Raw genomic sequence first — 17263 nt, forward strand, 5'->3', positions numbered from 1 at the left:
GAGGGGCGCCTGGGTGGCTCGGTCGGTTGAGCGTCCGACTTCGGCTCGGGTCACGATCTCACGGTTCACGGGATCGAGCCCCGCGTCGGGCTCTGTGCTGACGGCTCGGAGCCCGGAGCCTGCTTCGGATTCTGCGTCTCCCTCTCTCTCTGCCCCTCCCCCGCTCATGCTCTGTCTCTCTCTGTCTCAAAAACAAATAAACATTAAAAAAAGAAGAAGAAGAAAATGGAAGGGAAGCAGTGAAGACTTTCACTCCGTCGGTGCCTCGGGCAACCTCTTTGCTGAGTCAGCTAATGCTGGACTAACAGCTCCCCCCCCCTTTTGTGCTAATCTCAACCTAACACACCTTTAAAGTTAATCTGCATTAATCTCCTTTCCTTCATCAATAAAGCAATAAATGTGAGTCCTGGTTTGTAGCCTTTGCCAATTTCTGTGGTACAGAGGCTTCCAGCAACAGCCACATTCAAGTTGCCAATGTAACATCAACGAATTCAGAGTTGCAAAGAAATACACGATCACACCTGATGTGTAACTAGTTCTACCGGACGGACGGATGGAGGTGAATGATGTCGGAGCATAGATCGCAGTAGAGTCCAGTAACTTCGTAAGGAAGCGGTGCGTTTTGAGTTGTTACCGTTGTTTTAAATATAATTTACTTGATTGCAAACATGTAGAGTTTCATTTTAAATAGTGTCATGGCTGTGTTTAGCAGCAGGCTGGTAAACTTCCTAAAAATGGGCAATGAGGTGCTCTTAGGGAAGGACCCTGCCATACTGCTACAAATAGGCCCTGTTCACCTCTCTCCTAGCCTTCTCCAAAGGAACTCACAGCCCTTACCAGGTGACGTGCCCTGGGGAAAAGGAAATAATCAGACTTTCCTGGTTTTAGTAGACACTGGCTCTGAACTGAGGCTAATTCCAAGAGACGCACATGTCACGGCCACCTGCCAGTCAGAGCAGAGGCTTTTAGCAGTCAGGTGATCAATGGGGTTAGCTCAGGTCCAGCTCCCAGTGGGTCTAGTGGGTCTCCAAACCCATTCTATTGGGGGGTGGGGGTTATCCCCAAACCCATTCTATTGGCTGGGGGTTATCCCCCAGATCCGGAACACGTAATTGGAGTAGACACCCAACGACAGGCAGGGCCACCTTACAGGCATTCCTATGAGTGTGTCCCAGGGGGCTCCAGCCCACCTGGCCCCAGGGCTTGGTGCTCAGTCCTCTCTGGTGACACTCATCCCCTTGATGATCTCCACCTGCCACACTGAGATGCTTAGAAACCCCACTTTCCATCTCCAGACCTTTATAGCGAACTGTTTTTTGAACATCTCCCTTAGGTGAGTAACAGACATTTTAAATTTAATGTGTCTGTATATAAGCATAAAGGGAACAATCCAGCAAGAAGATACAATTTTAAATATTTATGCCCCCAACATGAGAGCACCCAAATACATGCAGCAGCTAATAACCAACATAAAGAAGGTAATTGATAGTAACACAATAATAGTAGGGGACTTTCACACCCCTCTTACACCAATGGACACGTCATCCAAATAGAAAATCAACAAGGCAACAGTGGCTTTGGATGACCCATTGGACCAGATGGCTCTAACAGATATATTTGGAACATTCCATCTTAAAGGAGCAGAATACACATTCTTCTCAAGTACACATGGAACGTTCCCCAGAATAAATCACATATTAGGCCACAAAACAAGCCTCAACAAATTCAGAAAGACTGTACTCATACCATACATCTTTTCTGATCACATCACTATGAAACTAAAAATCAACCACAAGAAAAAATCTGGAAAGAACACAAACACTTGGAGGTTACATAACACGCTTCTAAACAAAGAATGTTTCAATGAATGAAACAAGAAATCAAAGAGGAAATTAAAAAGAAATACCTAGAGACAAATGAAAATGAAAACACAACTGTCCAAAATCTTCAGAATGCAGCAAGAGTGGTTGTAAGAGGGAAGTTTATGGCAGTACAAGCCTCACTCAAGAAGCAAGAAAAATCTCAACTAAACAATGTAACCTTACACCTAAAGGACCTAGAAACTAAAAAACAAACAAAACTCAAAACCAGTAGAAGGAAGGTAATGATAAAGATCGGAGCCAAAACAAACGAAGTAGAAACTAAAATGACAATGGAACACATCAATGAAACCAGGAGCTGGCTCTTTGGAAAGATCAACAAAATTGATAAACCTTTAGCCAGACCTAAAAGAGAGAGAGAGAAAACTCAAATAAACAAAATCAGAAACAAAGAGGAGAAATAACAAGGGACACAACAGAAATACAAAGGATTATTAAGAGAATATTATGAAAAATTATGTGCCGACAAACTGGACAACCTAGAAGAAACGGATGAATTCCTAGAGATATACAACCTACCAAATATGAAACAGGAAGAGACAGAAAAATTGAGCAGAACAATAGCCAGCAATGAAATTGAATCAGTAATAATAAAATAAAATAAAGCTCCCAACAAACAAAAGTCCAGGATCAGATGGCTTCACAAGTGAATTCTACCAAACATTCAAAGAAAAGCCAATACCTGTTCTACACAAGAGAAAGGGAAAAGACCATATTATCGTTTCAAGAGAAGCAGAAAAGGCATCTGACAAAGTTCAACATCCATTTGTGACAAAACCCCTCAACATGTAGGTTTAGAGTTAACATACGCCAACATAATAAAGGTCTTAAATAGAAACCCACAGCTCTGATCATACCCTATGGGGAAAAACTGAGAGCCTTTTCCCTAAGGTCAGAAACGAGACGAGGACGTCACTCTCCCCACTTTTATTCAACATAGCACTGGAAGTCCTAACCACAGCAACCAAGCAACAAAAAGAAAAAAGCATCCATATTGGTAAAGAAGAAGTAAAATTGTCACGATCCTCAGACGACATGATACCATATATTTAAAACCCTAAAGGCTCCACCAAAAAACTACCAGAGCTGATAAATGCATTCAGTAAGGTTGCAGAATACGAAATCAATATACAGAAATAGGTTGCATTTTTAGACGCTAATAATGAAGCAGCAGAAAGAGAAATTAAGAAAACAATTCCATTGACAATTGCACCAAAAATAATAAAATACCTAGGAATAAACTTAACCAGGGAGGTGAAAGACCTCTAGTCTGTTAACTATAAAACACTGATGAAAGACATTAAAGATGACACAACCAAATGAAAAGATATTCCGTGCAGCTGAATTGGAAGAACAAATCTTGTTTAAATGTCCATACTTTCCAAAGCAACCTACGGATTTAATACAATCCAAAATACCAACAGCATTTTTCACACAATAGAACAAATAATCCTAAAATCTGTATGGAACCACAGAAGACCCTGAATAGCCAAAACAATCCTGAAAAAGAAGAACAGAATTAGAAGTATCAAAATTCCAGATATCAAGATATACTACCAAGCTATAGTAATCAAAACGGTGTGGAACTGGCACAAAAAGAGACACGTTGATCAATGCAACAGAACAGAGAATCCAGAGGGGCGCCTGGGTGGCTCAGTTGGTTGGGCGTCCAACTTTGGCTCAGGTCATGATCTCGCGGTTTGTGGGTTCGAGCCCCGCGTCGGGCTCTGTGCTGACAGCTCAGAGCCTGGAGCCTGCTTCGGATTCTGTGTCTCCCTCTTTCTCTGTTCCTCCCCTGCTCTCACTCTGTCTCTCTCTGTCTCTCAGAAATAAAATAAATGTTAAAAAAAAATAAAAAAAAGAATAGAGAATCCAGAAAAAAAAACAACCCACAATTATATAGTCAATTAAACCTCAACAAAGGAGGCAAAAATATGCACTGGGGGAAAAGACAGCCTCTTCAACAAATCATGTTGGGAAAACTGGACAGTAACATGCAAAAGAATGAAACTGGACCACTTTCTTACACCATCCACAAAAATAAAATCAAAATGGGCTAAGGACCTAAATGTGAGACCTGAAACAATAAAATTCCTAGAAGAGAACATAGGCAGTCATTTCTCTGACATCGGCCATAGCTGCATTTTTCTAGATATGTCTCACGAGGCAAGGGAAATAAAAGCAAAAATCGGCTCTTTGACCACAGCAACATAAAATACTTCTGCACAGCAAAGGAAGCAATCAACAAAACTAAGAGACAACCTACTAAATGGGAGAAGATGGTTGCAAATGGCATATCTGATAAAGGGTTAGTATCCAAAATATGTAAAGAACTTATACAACTCAACCCCCCCCCAAAAAAAAACAAATAATCCAATCAAAAATGGGCGGGAGACATGAACAGGCATTTCTCCAAGAAAGTCATCCAGATGGCCAGCAGACAGGTGAAAAGATGCTCCACATCACTCATCATCGGGGAAATGCAAATCAAAACTACAGTGAGAGAAGCTCCTGGGTGGCTCAGTCAGTGGATGTCCAACTCTTGATTGTGGCTCAGGGCATGATCTCAGGGTTGTGGGATCAAGCCCTGCATTGGGCCCTGAACTGAGCACGGAGCCTGCTTAAGATTCTCTCTCTCCCTCTCTCTCTTCCCCTCGCCTTCTCACTCTCTCTCTAAGAGAAAGAAAGAAAGAAAGAAAGAAAGAAAGAAAGAAAGAGTAAGATATCACCTCACACCTATCAGAATGGCTAACATCAAAAACACAAGAAATAACAATGCTCTGGCAAGGATGTGAATGTGAACTTTTTGCATTTTGGTGGGAACACAAACTGGGGCAGGCACTCTGGAAAACGGTACGGAGGTGAGTCAAAAAAACTAAAAATAGAATTACCATTGGATCCCATCGTCCCCCTATTGAGTGTTTACCCAAGCAACACGAAAACACGAATTTGAAAAGATACACACGCTGTCGCAGCGTTATTTACCAATCGCCAGATTATGGAAGGAGCCCAAGTGTCTTATCACTAGACGAACAGTAAAGAAGAGGTGCTATCGACACGTATCATATATGCATGTGCACAGTGGAATATTAGTGAGCCATAAGAAAGGACAAATCTTGCCGTACGCGAACGTGGCTGGATCTAGAGAGTACAACGCCACGTGACATAAGGGCGGATACCAAATGATTTCAGTCATAGGTGGAATTTAAGAAACAAAACAGAGGAACAAAGAAAAAAAGAGAGAAAGAAAGCGAAAAAACAGACTCTGAACAAAAAACCTGATGGTTACCAGAGGGGAGGTTACCCGTGGGGGGATGGGGGAAATAGCGGATGGGACGGAGAACATACTTATCGCACGGAGCACTGACGGGCGTACAGAATTGCTGGGTCGCTGTATCGTGCACCTGGAACTAGCCAACACTGCATGTTAACTATACTGGAATAATCAAAAGAAGGGGGAAAAAAAGACCTCCTACTCTAGAAAACGATAATAATAGAAATAAATAAGTAAAAAAATGTAAAGCGTCCAAAACCGAACTCCTACTTCCCCACCCCCGCCCCGTCCAAACGTGCCCAACACCTTGCACTGCCTCTCCGTCCTCAAGTGCATCCTGGGGTGCCCCCCCTCCCCCCTTCCCTCCCACTCACACCCAGCACCCCAGCAGACCCTAACGCCTCCGCCGTCCACATCATCTCCAGAGCTGACACTCTCACCTCCTCCACAGCTAACGCCCTGGTGCGGACCACCAATTGCTTTCACGCGGATTTTGTAAAATGGCTGATCTCCTGCCGCCCTCCGTCTGTTCTCGACACGCTTTTTTTTTTTTTTTTTAAGTGCCACGGTGTCCCTCCTGCTCATAAGCCTTCCACAGAGCCTCTGTGGTCTGCCCCCAACTGGCTTCCTGACCATGTGACTTCTCTCCCCCTCCCACAAACCCACCTTCTTGCTCCCCCTCCTGCACGCTCGGCGCACTCCCACCCCAGGCCCTTTGCACGTGCAGTTCTCGTTAATCACAATGTTCGGCTCGCAGATATCCACCGGGGCCTCGCTCCCTCAGCTCCTTCTCCGAGACGTCATCTCTGCCCAATTTAGGACAGTGCAATAGAGAGGACACCACGAACCCCATGCTCCCTAGCCCCGTGACCCAACGTCATTGCCCCCGACATCTGCTCATTTTGACATATTTGCTTCTGGCCTGCCCCTCCCGTTTCTCCCTCTAGAATGCAGCCATTTCCCACCCCCCCCCCCCAACTTGACTCTCTCTAATGCTGCTGTCACCTGAGCACCCAGCTCAGCGCCTGGCCTGAAGTGGGAGCACAATGAGCCCTTGTGTTCGGGATAAACGCCGGAACCCAAGACTGCCCTGGATTTGAATCCAAACCTCCTGGCCCCAGAGCCTGGGCCCGCTCATCCCGAGAGCGAGTAGGCGTGAGCCCCGGGCCCCCAGCTGGCGGCAGAAAGGTTCCCGGCTCGTGGGAGCCTCTCAAGGGGAGCGGGGTTCCGGGGGGCCAGTCCCCGGCTTTGGGCAAAAGTTGACATTTCCAAGTCACGGCCCTGGCGCAAAGCTCCCTTATTTGGAATAAGAAATAATAGAAACAGCGAGGACAACAACGGGGACAAAAGAAGAGGGGCGAAGAGCGGACCTTCCAAGCCCAGCCTGCTCCTCGCCCCCCACCTTGCTCAGTCACTGCGTCTCAGCTCGCAATCTCCGGGGTGCCGGGAGTCCGGGCTCGGTTTCTCTCCTCCCTGCAGGTGGCAGATGAGTCCCTCAACGGCCGCCTCTGCAGGTCTCCCCTGCCCTGTGCCCACCCACGCGCCTTCCAGGTTCTGTCACTCACATCCAGGCAACTTCCCGTGCCTGGGCTGCCTCTCGGGATGGAAAAGGTGTAAAAGAGCCAAGGCTATCCCACCAGGAGCTTCGCAGACTGGGAGGGAGAGGGAGAGGAAGGGAACCCCCGGAGGGGCTGCTGTTTCTCCCTGGTGCCCACACTGGGCAGGTGACGCCAGGCAGGCACTTGCCGCCTCAGATTCTCATTCGATGCCATCTGCCACCCACGAACCCGAGCCCCGGGCCTCGATGAGAGGGTTCGCAGCGCCCTTTCCTCATCGCTCAGGCTCCCGGATCTGCGGGCGGGGCCGTGGATGCAGGGCGGCTCTTGGGGGTGTCGCCAGCGGGCGTGGGAGGTTGTGGCGAGCTCCGGGCCCACCCGCGGCGGCGGCAGGAGCCTCTCAGGTCACACCTACCCGCCTGCTTGCCTCCAGGGGAGTCTCACCCCGCAGCCCCCAGATCCAGCCCGAACTCACCGTCAGGTGAGGTAATGGGTTTGAAAGCACCCCTTAGATCAGAGGGTCTGAGTCATTACCATACATGTAACCACTGTTGTCTTTATCATCATTTCCGGGGCCCTGCCCTTGCCCTCTGCTTCCCCAGCGCCCTCCTCCTGTCTCTGCAGGGGCGGGGGATGAGGACGGGGAAGGGGGAGGAGAAACCTTCTGCGTGTTCGAAGACCCGTTTCAAATGCCACCTCTTCGGTGGAGGGAATTGTGGGCTCTGTGCGGAGCGTGGTGGGCGCCCTCAAACTTGGTCACTCCACTGCCCTGGGCCTCTATTTTCCCCCTCTGTAAAATGGGCTTGATCCAAAGAGCTACTCCCTAGGGCTGTTGGAGGGATTCCATGAGATGATGCATTTAGAGCGCTTGGCACACCGTGGGTGCCTAAGAGGCATGAGGTTGCCCTTGTCACCGTTACCTTTGCTCCCCCCAGAGCCCCCTACCAGCCCAGGCCACTCGGGCCAGATCCCGGTGTCCTCTCCTTCGTGTTCCCACGGCACTGGTTCACACCTGCCCTGGGGTCCGTTCACGGTTCGTCGGTGTCGCCCAGAGCAGCGTCCTGCCTGACTCACCCTGCACGTCCCCGCTCCCCATGCCCCAGTCCGGGCCCAGGGGACCAGGTTAATAAAGAGGCCGCAAGGAGAACAGAGTAGATTCCTAGAGAATCTCGCAGAAGGAGGCGCAGGGGTGGGACAAGGAATTTCAAGTCAACGGGCAATTCCCCGCCAGGCCCACCTGCTCTGGCAAGGCGTGTGCCCACCCCCCTGGTAGGGCATAAGGGTGGCATGTGCCACAGGTAATACTGAGGTGGGGTGGATCGGGGGTGGCATTTTCAAGCACCAACCATGGGCCAGGCACGTGCTCAGTGTTTGATGCTCATGATCTCATCCATCCTTGCAACAACCCTCCCCTGTATGTGCTCCTGTCCTCATTTAGCAGATGAAGAAACCTCAGAGAGGTTAAGTAACTTTCCCAGGGTCACACAGCTGGCAAAGGGAGGAGGGAGCAGCAGGTTTGTCTTCTCTCTTGTGCTGTCCTGGCTGACGTTAAAAGGAACGCGGGTGCCCTGAGCACGTCCCCAGCGGGGACCAGAAGGATGAGATCGCTGGGGAAGATACAGGAAGGGAAAAGGAAAATGTTGAAACTTTGCAACATGAGCTCCTCGGTATGGTTCCTCGGCAGTGGACAGGCGAGGCCTAGGGCAGCATGTGGGGCACTGAGTCAGGAAAGTCATGTCCCCTCCTCCCACACACGCACCTGAACTTTACAGGGGTGAGGTCAGGGAAGGCCAAGAGGGCAGCACCCGGGAACTCCTGGCTCCTGCCTGCCCTAAAACAACGAGCCTGTGAAGTATCTGCATAAGGCTCGGGTCAGAAAGGGATCTCGGAGATCATCTTGGCCCGCCTCCTGCCCGTGGTAGGGCTCTATGCTTGAACACTTCTTATGACAGACAACTCACTCTCTCACACCCCTTTGTGTTTTGACAGCTCAGGTAATTAGAAAGCTTTTCCTTTTGCCTAGCTGCACCCTGCCTCCCAGAAGCTTCCTCCCACTGGGGTTCAGCAGGCCACACCTTCTCTCAGCTACTCAGAAACTGACTGCCTGACCTCTAAGGACAGGAGAAACACGGCAATCCTGGACGAGTCTCTCCCGTGCCCTCCGTCATACCTGCCACTTGGACTTCACCAGCCCCCGGGGATAGAGTTCGGAGGTCTGGGGCCCCTCTTCCCAGCCTAGGGCCTGGGCGGGAGGGCAGAGTGGTGCTGACCCGGTCTCCGGGGATGGGAGCATCGTGGCAAAGGACCAGTGCGCCCTGGAGGGTGGCCCAGGGCCCGGTGCTGGGGAGAGGCGAGGGCAGGAGGGGAGAATAATGCAGAATTGGAGGGAAAGGCTGAAAAGCAAGGCAGCGGGCAGCTCTCGAGCAGACCAGGCCAGGCAAGCCTCACGCCCGGCCAGCCACCTGCCTACTGGATGCCCCCAAGGTGCCACCTTCCAGACACCCTAGACTTGAAGTTTTCTAGACTGAAGCCACAAGAGATGCCATAGGGCCAGCCAGCAGGACCCAGCAAGTCCCTTCTGATGCGGCCAGCTCTGTGAGTGCTTCTGCTGGGAGCCAAGAGTCCCACAGAGCTGGCCGGCCCCTACGGGCTCCAGTCCTAAAGGACGGCAGCTCGCCAGGGGCGCACGGAGCTTCCTGCGAGTGCTGCGGGCTGCTCGGCCTCAACACGCATTCCCTGAGCGCCTGCTGGGCACGGGGAGGGCGGAGATGGGTCACCCCGGCCCTGCCCTAGGGGGGGTCCACACGGCACAGGTGATCCACAGTCTGCACCACACTTTGACCCCGTTCTAATTCCATCCCCACGGCCCCCCGCCTGCTGAGCTCCTCTCTTCATTTGACAGAAGACGTCTTGAACTTCAAAGGGACCCAGTGCATGAGCTGAGATTGGACCCCACTCGGGGCCTGACTCCAAAGCTCAGCCTCCGCCTCGACCGCCACTCCGCCCCTCGAACTGACCCAGCAACCCAGCTGACGAAGCTTTTGGGGGTCGAACTCAGAGAATCTAGGGTCGGGCACACCTGGATTCAAATCCCAGCTCCAGCACGGGAGGGCCGGGTGACTTTGGGCAAGTCTCCCGACCTCTCTGTACCGCGGTTTCTTTGTCTGCAAAGTGGGGATCGTAGTTGCCCGCGTCTCACAGGCTTGCTGTGACATTTCACTGACTATAGTCCTGCCCACGGCCGTTACCGCCACAAAGAGCGTGGGGAACGGGCAGATCCTGGAGGGAGGGCTGGTGGCTAAGAGGATCCTGGTACCTCCCTTCACTCGCCCACTTGACCGAAACTGTGGATTGTTAACATCCACGTCCTAAAGTCCTTTTTGCCCTCAGACTAGTTTGGGGAGCCCCTCACCGGCGGGTACGGGCTGGATCGCCTCCAGAGTCAAGGTCAGCGTGGAGCTGTTCAGTAACATCTGTTAAATGACCGCTGTGCGCCGTGGGGTAAAAGGCCACAGAGGGTCCTTCAACTTCCCGACCCTGGTGCGGCTTTCTCCTTGGACCTCCCGGGGTGCTGGCAGTGGCTGACAGAGGTCGGGGAGGGCAATGACTGGCACCTTACAGACCCCACGTCACGGGCAGGCATTTTCTCCTAAATCTAGGGTGCGGCCGTATCCTCTCCCTCTTTTCTTCCTTCCCAGAGATAATGATTATGGGTAAATTCTGCTCTGTCGTTCAGGGAGGACGCACCCAGGGCCTGGAAGGAGGCCCCAGGCTGGGTAGGCCTTCTTTCAAGCGGACCCCTGCCTTCCTGGGAGTGGGGGCTAGAGGCGGGGAGGGGTGGACAGCTGTCACCCACAGGCCTCCCTGCAGAGGCAAACCAGGGGCAAACCTCCCCGCGAGAGAGCCTTAAATGGGGAGTCAGCCGTGAGTTACTGCTTCCCTGTCCCCCGCAGGCCCCTGTGCTTATGCGTGTTGTGGACTGTGGAATCCCTCATCTGTAAAACGGGGCCCAAATTCGCAGGTCACAGCAACAAAAAACGTTACCCCCCACCTAGCATGGGCGAAACAGGCGCGGCGCTCCCCGGGGGGCCGCCGTCCTAGGCTGGGTGGCGATTTGCCAGTTCCTTCGAGCCCCGCATCCTACCCACCACACCTTCGAGCATCAGGGCCACCTGACAGAGCTGAACAGCTGCTTAGCAGCCCCAAGAGAAGGGAGTGGATGCTTCTCTGGACGGAGCAAAGCTGAGGACATGTCGCAAGGAGACCATTTTGGGGGGGGTCAAGAGGAATCGACCTCACACGTGAGCAACACCCCCATTCCTTGTGTCTCAAGTGTCCTCTCGGGGTCCCCGGCTGGTCCGCCCACCAAGAAAGGAAGGGCAGGGACTGGGAGAAGGGACAGCGGGGGGTCGGAGGTGATGGGAGCTGGAAGGGCAAGAAAAGGTGAAGAATGAGAATGGAATTCCCGGGCCAAAAATGATGGGAGGGGCGGGGAGGGGAGGGCAGAGTGGCTGATAGGGAGGGTCCCGAAGTCTCAAACGGCAGGTGGCCAGGGGGACCAGGGAGGCAGGGGCACCTGTAGGGTTAAGGAGTGGCTGACCTCAGAGGTCCACCCAGATGCCAGCATTTTCTGTTCCAAGAACCCACCCCCCCACCCATGTCCGGACAGCACGACACGCCGGCCCGTCACCCCTCCGTGGAACACAGGGAGGACCCTGGCCTCACATTCTCCAGACACCTCACACTTAAACTGTAAGATTACTTCTAATAAAGGAATGCCGTGTGGCACAGAGAAGGTCCTCACCCGGCTTTTAAAGCCAGGTCCCAACCTGGCTCTCGGAGCCTGTCAGTCATGACGAATCAGTGTCTGCATCAATCCTGTAATTATCCCATGAGCAGCACAATTATGCTTCATTGTACTTCTGTGCAAGTTAAAAGCATCAATTTACTCCATGTAAACATTAAGAATATATATATATACATATATATATATATATATATATATATATATTCCACCACAAGTTTCAGAACTTTGTTCTGGCGCTTTCCTCCTTTGAAATACACAGAACCGCAGGAAAAAGCAGCCAGCAGCCTGGGGCCTCACGCTGGCTCATCAGAGAGGCCCTACAGAGTGCCCCCTCCCTGCACACCTCCAATCCTACCCGTCCGATAGGAAGCGTCTGTTTTGCTTCGATGCTTTTGTGCAGGGCTCGGGGAGGCTCGGGGAGGCTTGGGAGAGATCCAGGAGAATGTCTCTGTCCCCCCGCCAGCCAGCCTTCTCCTCCATTCCAGAAAATAAACATTCATTATGGCCTCTGGGCAGACAAAGAGACCAGACCGCACCGGGCATGGATTCCCCACACTGCCCACCCCCTCTTGTTTGGCCTGAGTCCTCCAGGGGCCACCTCTGAGCAAGGACAAGGACCACCAGGGCAGTCTGACCAGATCTGGAGGGTCAGGGTGGTGAGCTAGGCCGCTGGGGGGGGTTGGGTCAGGGCAGTGAGCTAGTCCATTGGAGGGAAGGGAAGGGGACAGAATCTGTAGCACATGCTAAGGCAGGGTGTTCTTTTCTTTAACGTTTGATTTCTTTTTGAGACAGCAAATCCGAACAAAGTGGGCACTGCTCTGAGAGCACCAAGCCCGACGTAGGGCTCGAGCTCACGAACCAACTGCGAGATCACGACCTGAGACGAAGCCGGACTCTCGGTCCGCCGAACCACCCAGGCGCCCCTGAGTCACGGGATTTCTAAAGCTTCCTTGGGCCGGGGCGCACAATTACCTCGAACACAAATATTTCTCCAAATAACCAGTCCACGCAGCACCGGGGGGAATTAATCACTTCCCGTGATGTCACCCCACATGCCCATCGCCACCGGCTCTGCCAGAGGGCTTAGCTCCTGGGCTGCCCTGGCGACTGAAACACCCCCTCTTCGGGAGGGCTTTCCCTCTTCGACCAGTAAGGCCAAGTAGAAACCCCTTGCTTTTGGCCTCAGCCGGAGCCAGACAACTGGCAATGGGGCAGAGGAGCCCCAAGTTCATCATGGGGTGGAGTCCCCTCCTCCTGGTCAGCCCAGGCCCTGGGGGACCTTCAGGCTTCTTCTTCAAACCTTCCCAGGCTGGCAGTCCCATGGCCCTTCTCCGTCTATCACAGACCCCATGGGCAGGAAGCCCTGCCTTCAGTCTACTTGCTGCAGAATAAACTTTTGTTTTCTAGTTTCGAGACTCTCGGTGGCTATGTCCCTGGTCGCCACCCGTGCCCCGGTGAAGGCTCCTGAAAGGCTCTTTGGTGGGGGGGGGGGGCTCTCAAAACGCTCACTCAGGACCCCAAAGTAGCACCCCCTCCCAGAGTCAACCAGAGGCACAGCAGCGCGGGCCAGGCTGGGCAGCTTCCTCCTGCCCCATGGCTGGGCCAGCGCCCAAATCTGAGGGTGCCAACATGCTTGGTGATCCCGAAGGGGGTCCCCAGACAGCACTGCCCTCCGCTCCCACCACACATGCCCCGATCTGTCCTCTGCTCTTCCCGCCCTCTGAGACGTGATGGCAGCGGGAACCCAAGTCCGTCCAGCCCCTCAATCTGCGCACTCGACCTCCACGCTGAACACAAGAGGGGCTCGGCTCACCTTGTCGGGGCTCGGATGAGGAAATGAGGCCCAGCGAGGGCCAGTGACTTGGCCCCCTGCCAGACAGCACGTGAGCATCAGAGCCAGGACCAGAACCCATGTCTCCTGGCTCCCAGTAAAATGCCTCTGGCCTTAGTCAGCAGCACTACGTGCGGCCCAAGTCTCTGAAATGACCTTCCATCTCCTCCAGCAGGGATGGAGACCATAGACAGTGTCAGAGCTGGAAAAGCCCCACCCCCGAGGTCCCCAAGTCCAGCTCCCTCAGTGACCAGGTTCTTGTCCTCTATTAACTCCTTGAATCATCCCTCTGACACTCCCCTCCTGATCCCAATCACCCGGGCTGGCCTCCAAGGATCGAGATGCCACACACCCCACACCTCCATTCAGACATACGGGTCGTGGGCAAGAAACAGAGGGCGGAATTCGGGACGATCTGGTCTTGAGCCCCAGGTCATTCCGCCATTGCACACGAGTTCCGCTTGGACGTCAGAACGCACCACCCGGGGCCCAGAGCTGGAACCCTTAACCACGGGCTTGAGGCCGGAGACCTGACCCAGGTGCCCAGGAGACAGAGCCCCAGGATGGGCCTGATACCCCAGCTCCTCCCTCCCAGACTCTCCATCCCACTCCCCCTACTCTGCCGTCAGAGCAACCTCCTATGAGCACCCTCCAGCATGTTCGATCTGTCCACCGGGCACCCACCCCCCCTTGCCTTGGGGTCCTCCGGGGTGGCCCGGCCCAATGCAGCCAGGTGGCTGCCTCTATGTTCTCACCTGTGAACGTCCACGTACGTCTCGACTCCCACCACACACACGGCATAGGTGGGCTTCTTCAGGGACAGCTGCACCGCTCTCTGCGGGGCCATCCTGCGCCCCTGGCTCCCGGCCTTGGCGCGCCCTGTCTCCCCAGCTCCTCTCCTGGGCACCAAGTCACCAGGAAGGCGCGCACATTCTGATGGGTCGGTGATTTCCTCCTCCCTTTTAATTTCACCCTGTGACCTGATTAGCTGCCTAAACCGAGTCCCCACCTCCTGGCTCCGCGCCCAGCCCTCCTCACTCAGGCTACCAATCCAGGAGGCCGGGAGAGGAGGCACCGAGGTCCCTCAGAGAGATGGGGGGAAATGGAGGGACCCCGAGGGAGGAGGGCTCAGCGGTCAGCGGGAGCTCCCCATCAGCCCAGCTTTGCTTCTGTTCTGAGACTCCTGGCTCTGAGGGCCGACCAAGTACCGGGTGGAGATCTTATCTCACGTGCTAAGAGATCAGGTAGCATATACAAAGCACAGTGCAGTCAGACCTCCGGGGCTCGAGTCTCCTTACAACCTAGAGCCCCTTACAACCTATGCTCTCGGGCAGTTACCCCACCTCTCAAGACTTTGTTTCCCAGTGCCGAAGACGGTAGTTATACCCGTTCCCTTCGGCTGGTGCGGATTCTCCAGAGATGGCAGAAGCCTCCTCCTCCCCCCGCCCCCCGCCGGCGAGCACCCCTGGCCAGCCGTGGGGAGGGCCCCTCAGAGGGAGCTCAGGGCAGTGGGCTGGGGACGGCTGATTCGTTTCTCAAAATCCCTTCTTTGCAGCTCTAGCAGGTGCCCGTCCTGCCTGTCGTCAGGGTGTTTGTGGAATCTCAGTGGGCAAGCATTCACTGAGCACCTACTCCGTGTTGGGCCCCCCTTTAGGCGATGGGGATGCAGCTAAGAGTGAAACAGACCGCAGACCCTGCCCTGACAGCGTTTGTATTCTGGAAGACACGATTAAGAGTTGAGACGCCGGTGGCTTGGTCCTAGGGGCGGGGGAGGGTGGCTGGCGGACTGGACCCGGGCGTGAGAGAAAGAGGGGAGTCTGGGATGACAGGAGTGCTTCAGGCCGCAGCCGCTGGAAGGATAGAGCTGTCATAGAGACATGGGGAGGGCTGGGGGTGGGCAGGGCAGGCAGGGGGCTCGGCCGGCCCGTGTTGGACCAGTTAGACAGGAAGTGTCTATTAGGCCTCCGGGGGAAGCAATGCTTTACGAGTAACGTGCTCCCTCCATACTGGGCATCGAGGAGGAGGAGGAAGAGGAAGAGAATTCCCTTGAGAAGCACAGGACACCCCCTTGGCCACAGCGTCCCCTCGTCCCCGGCAGCCATCGCACAAGGCAGAATGAGGACGCACAACCAGAACCCCCACCGTCCACAGGCCTGGGTGAAAGGATGGCAGAAAGAGAGAGGGAGAAAGGAGGAACACGCTTGCCTGGGGGATGCCAGTCAGATGGGGCAGGAGGGGGACACAACCCCTGCTCCAGGAACCCCCGGCCTGACTAGGAAAACAGGAAGCATTAAAATGGCACAAACATTTTTCTTAAGTTTATGTATTTATTTTTGAGAGAGACAGAGACAGCCCACGAGCAAGGGAGGGATGGAGAGAGAGGGAAAGAGAGAGAATCCCAAGCAGACTCAGTGCTGCCAGCACAGAGCCCAACGTGGGGCTCAAACTCACAAAACCATGAGATCGTGACCTGAGCTGAAACCAAGAGTCAGACGTTCAACCGACTGAGCCACCCAGGTGCCCCTCAAACATTTATTTGTTCGGTTTGATTTTGAAGATCTTCCTGAAATGTCTTTCTTTTTTTTTATAATTTTTTATGTTTATTTATTTTTGAGAGCAAGAGAGACAGAGCACAAGCAGGGGAGGGGCAGAGAGAGAGGGAGACACAAATCCAAAGCAGGTTCCAGGCTCTGAGCTGTCAGCACAGAGTCCAATGCAAGGCTCGAACTCATGGGCCTCAAGGTCATGACCTGAGCCAAAGTTGGACGCTTAACCGACCGAGCCACCCAGGCGCCCCTGAAACATCTTTCTTTATTGCCAACATATCTGATTACAAATGTTCTTAATCTACAAAGTACTTTATACCCAATGGCACCAACACAGAGTCTAGGTTTACTCTGTGGACACAGGACCTAGCAACACAGCACAGGGGTCTCCAGGGGGGCACAATGGTTTCCACCCCACCCCCACCCCCACTCATCAGAACATGAGTCACTTTGTTCATACGTAATGTAATGTGGGGTGTAAAAAACAGGTTCCCAAAAAGCACATGGGTATATACCCATTAGAGAAGGATGGATGGATGGATGGATGGATGAGTGGATGGATGGATGGATGGACGGATGGACGGATGGACGGATGGATGTATGGACAGATGGATGGATGGGTGAGTGGATGGATGGATGGATGGATGGATGAGTGGATGGATGGATGGATGGACGGATGGACGGATGGACGGATGGACGGATGGACGGATGGATGTATGGACAGATGGATGGATGGGTGAGTGGATGGATGGATGGATGGATGGATGAGTGGATGGATGAGTGGATGGATGGATGGATGGATGGATGAGTAGATGAGTGGATGGACGGATGGATGGATGGATGATTGGATGAGTGGATGGATGTGTAGATGGGTGGGTGGATGGATAGATGGTGGATGGATGGATGGATGGATGGATGGATGAGTGGATGAGTGGATGGACGAATGGACAGATGGATGGATGAGTGGATGGACAGATGGGTGGATGGGTGAGTGGATGGATGGATTAATGGGTGGATGGATGGATGGATGGATGGGTGGATGGATGGATGGATGAATGGATGGATGAGTAGATGAGTAGATGAGTAGATGAGTGGATGGATGGATGGATGGATGGATGGATGGATGAGTGGATGAGTGAATGGATGGGTAGATGGGTTGGTGGATAGATAGATGGTGGATGGATGGATGGATGGATGGATGAATGGATGGATGAGTAGATGAGTAGATGAGTGGATGGATGGATGGATGAGTGGATGAGTGGATGGATGGGTAGATGGGTTGGTGGATGGATAGATGGTGGATGGATGGATGGATGGATGGATGGATGGGTGGATGGATGAGTGGATGGACGAATGGATGGATGGATGG

The 17263-nt window shown here is 53.1% G+C and overlaps 1 protein-coding gene across 1 annotated transcript in view; it reads right to left on the reverse strand.

Annotated features, from left to right (window-relative positions):
- The window catches only part of PADI1 (peptidyl arginine deiminase 1), a 37561-nt gene extending 23366 nt beyond the window's left edge, over window positions 1-14195 (reverse strand). The window contains exon 1 of the mRNA XM_047082808.1: window positions 14104-14195. Coding sequence (XP_046938764.1) covers window positions 14104-14195 — 92 coding nt within the window. The remainder of the gene's footprint in view (window positions 1-14103) is intronic.
- Between the last annotated feature and the right edge of the window lie 3068 nt (window positions 14196-17263).

This window comes from Lynx rufus, unplaced genomic scaffold (genome assembly GCF_022079265.1).
Source record: "Lynx rufus isolate CCGP_SWC_20201006 ecotype Redwood Valley unplaced genomic scaffold, mLynRuf1.p SCAF_2, whole genome shotgun sequence".
NCBI lineage: Eukaryota > Metazoa > Chordata > Mammalia > Carnivora > Felidae > Lynx > Lynx rufus.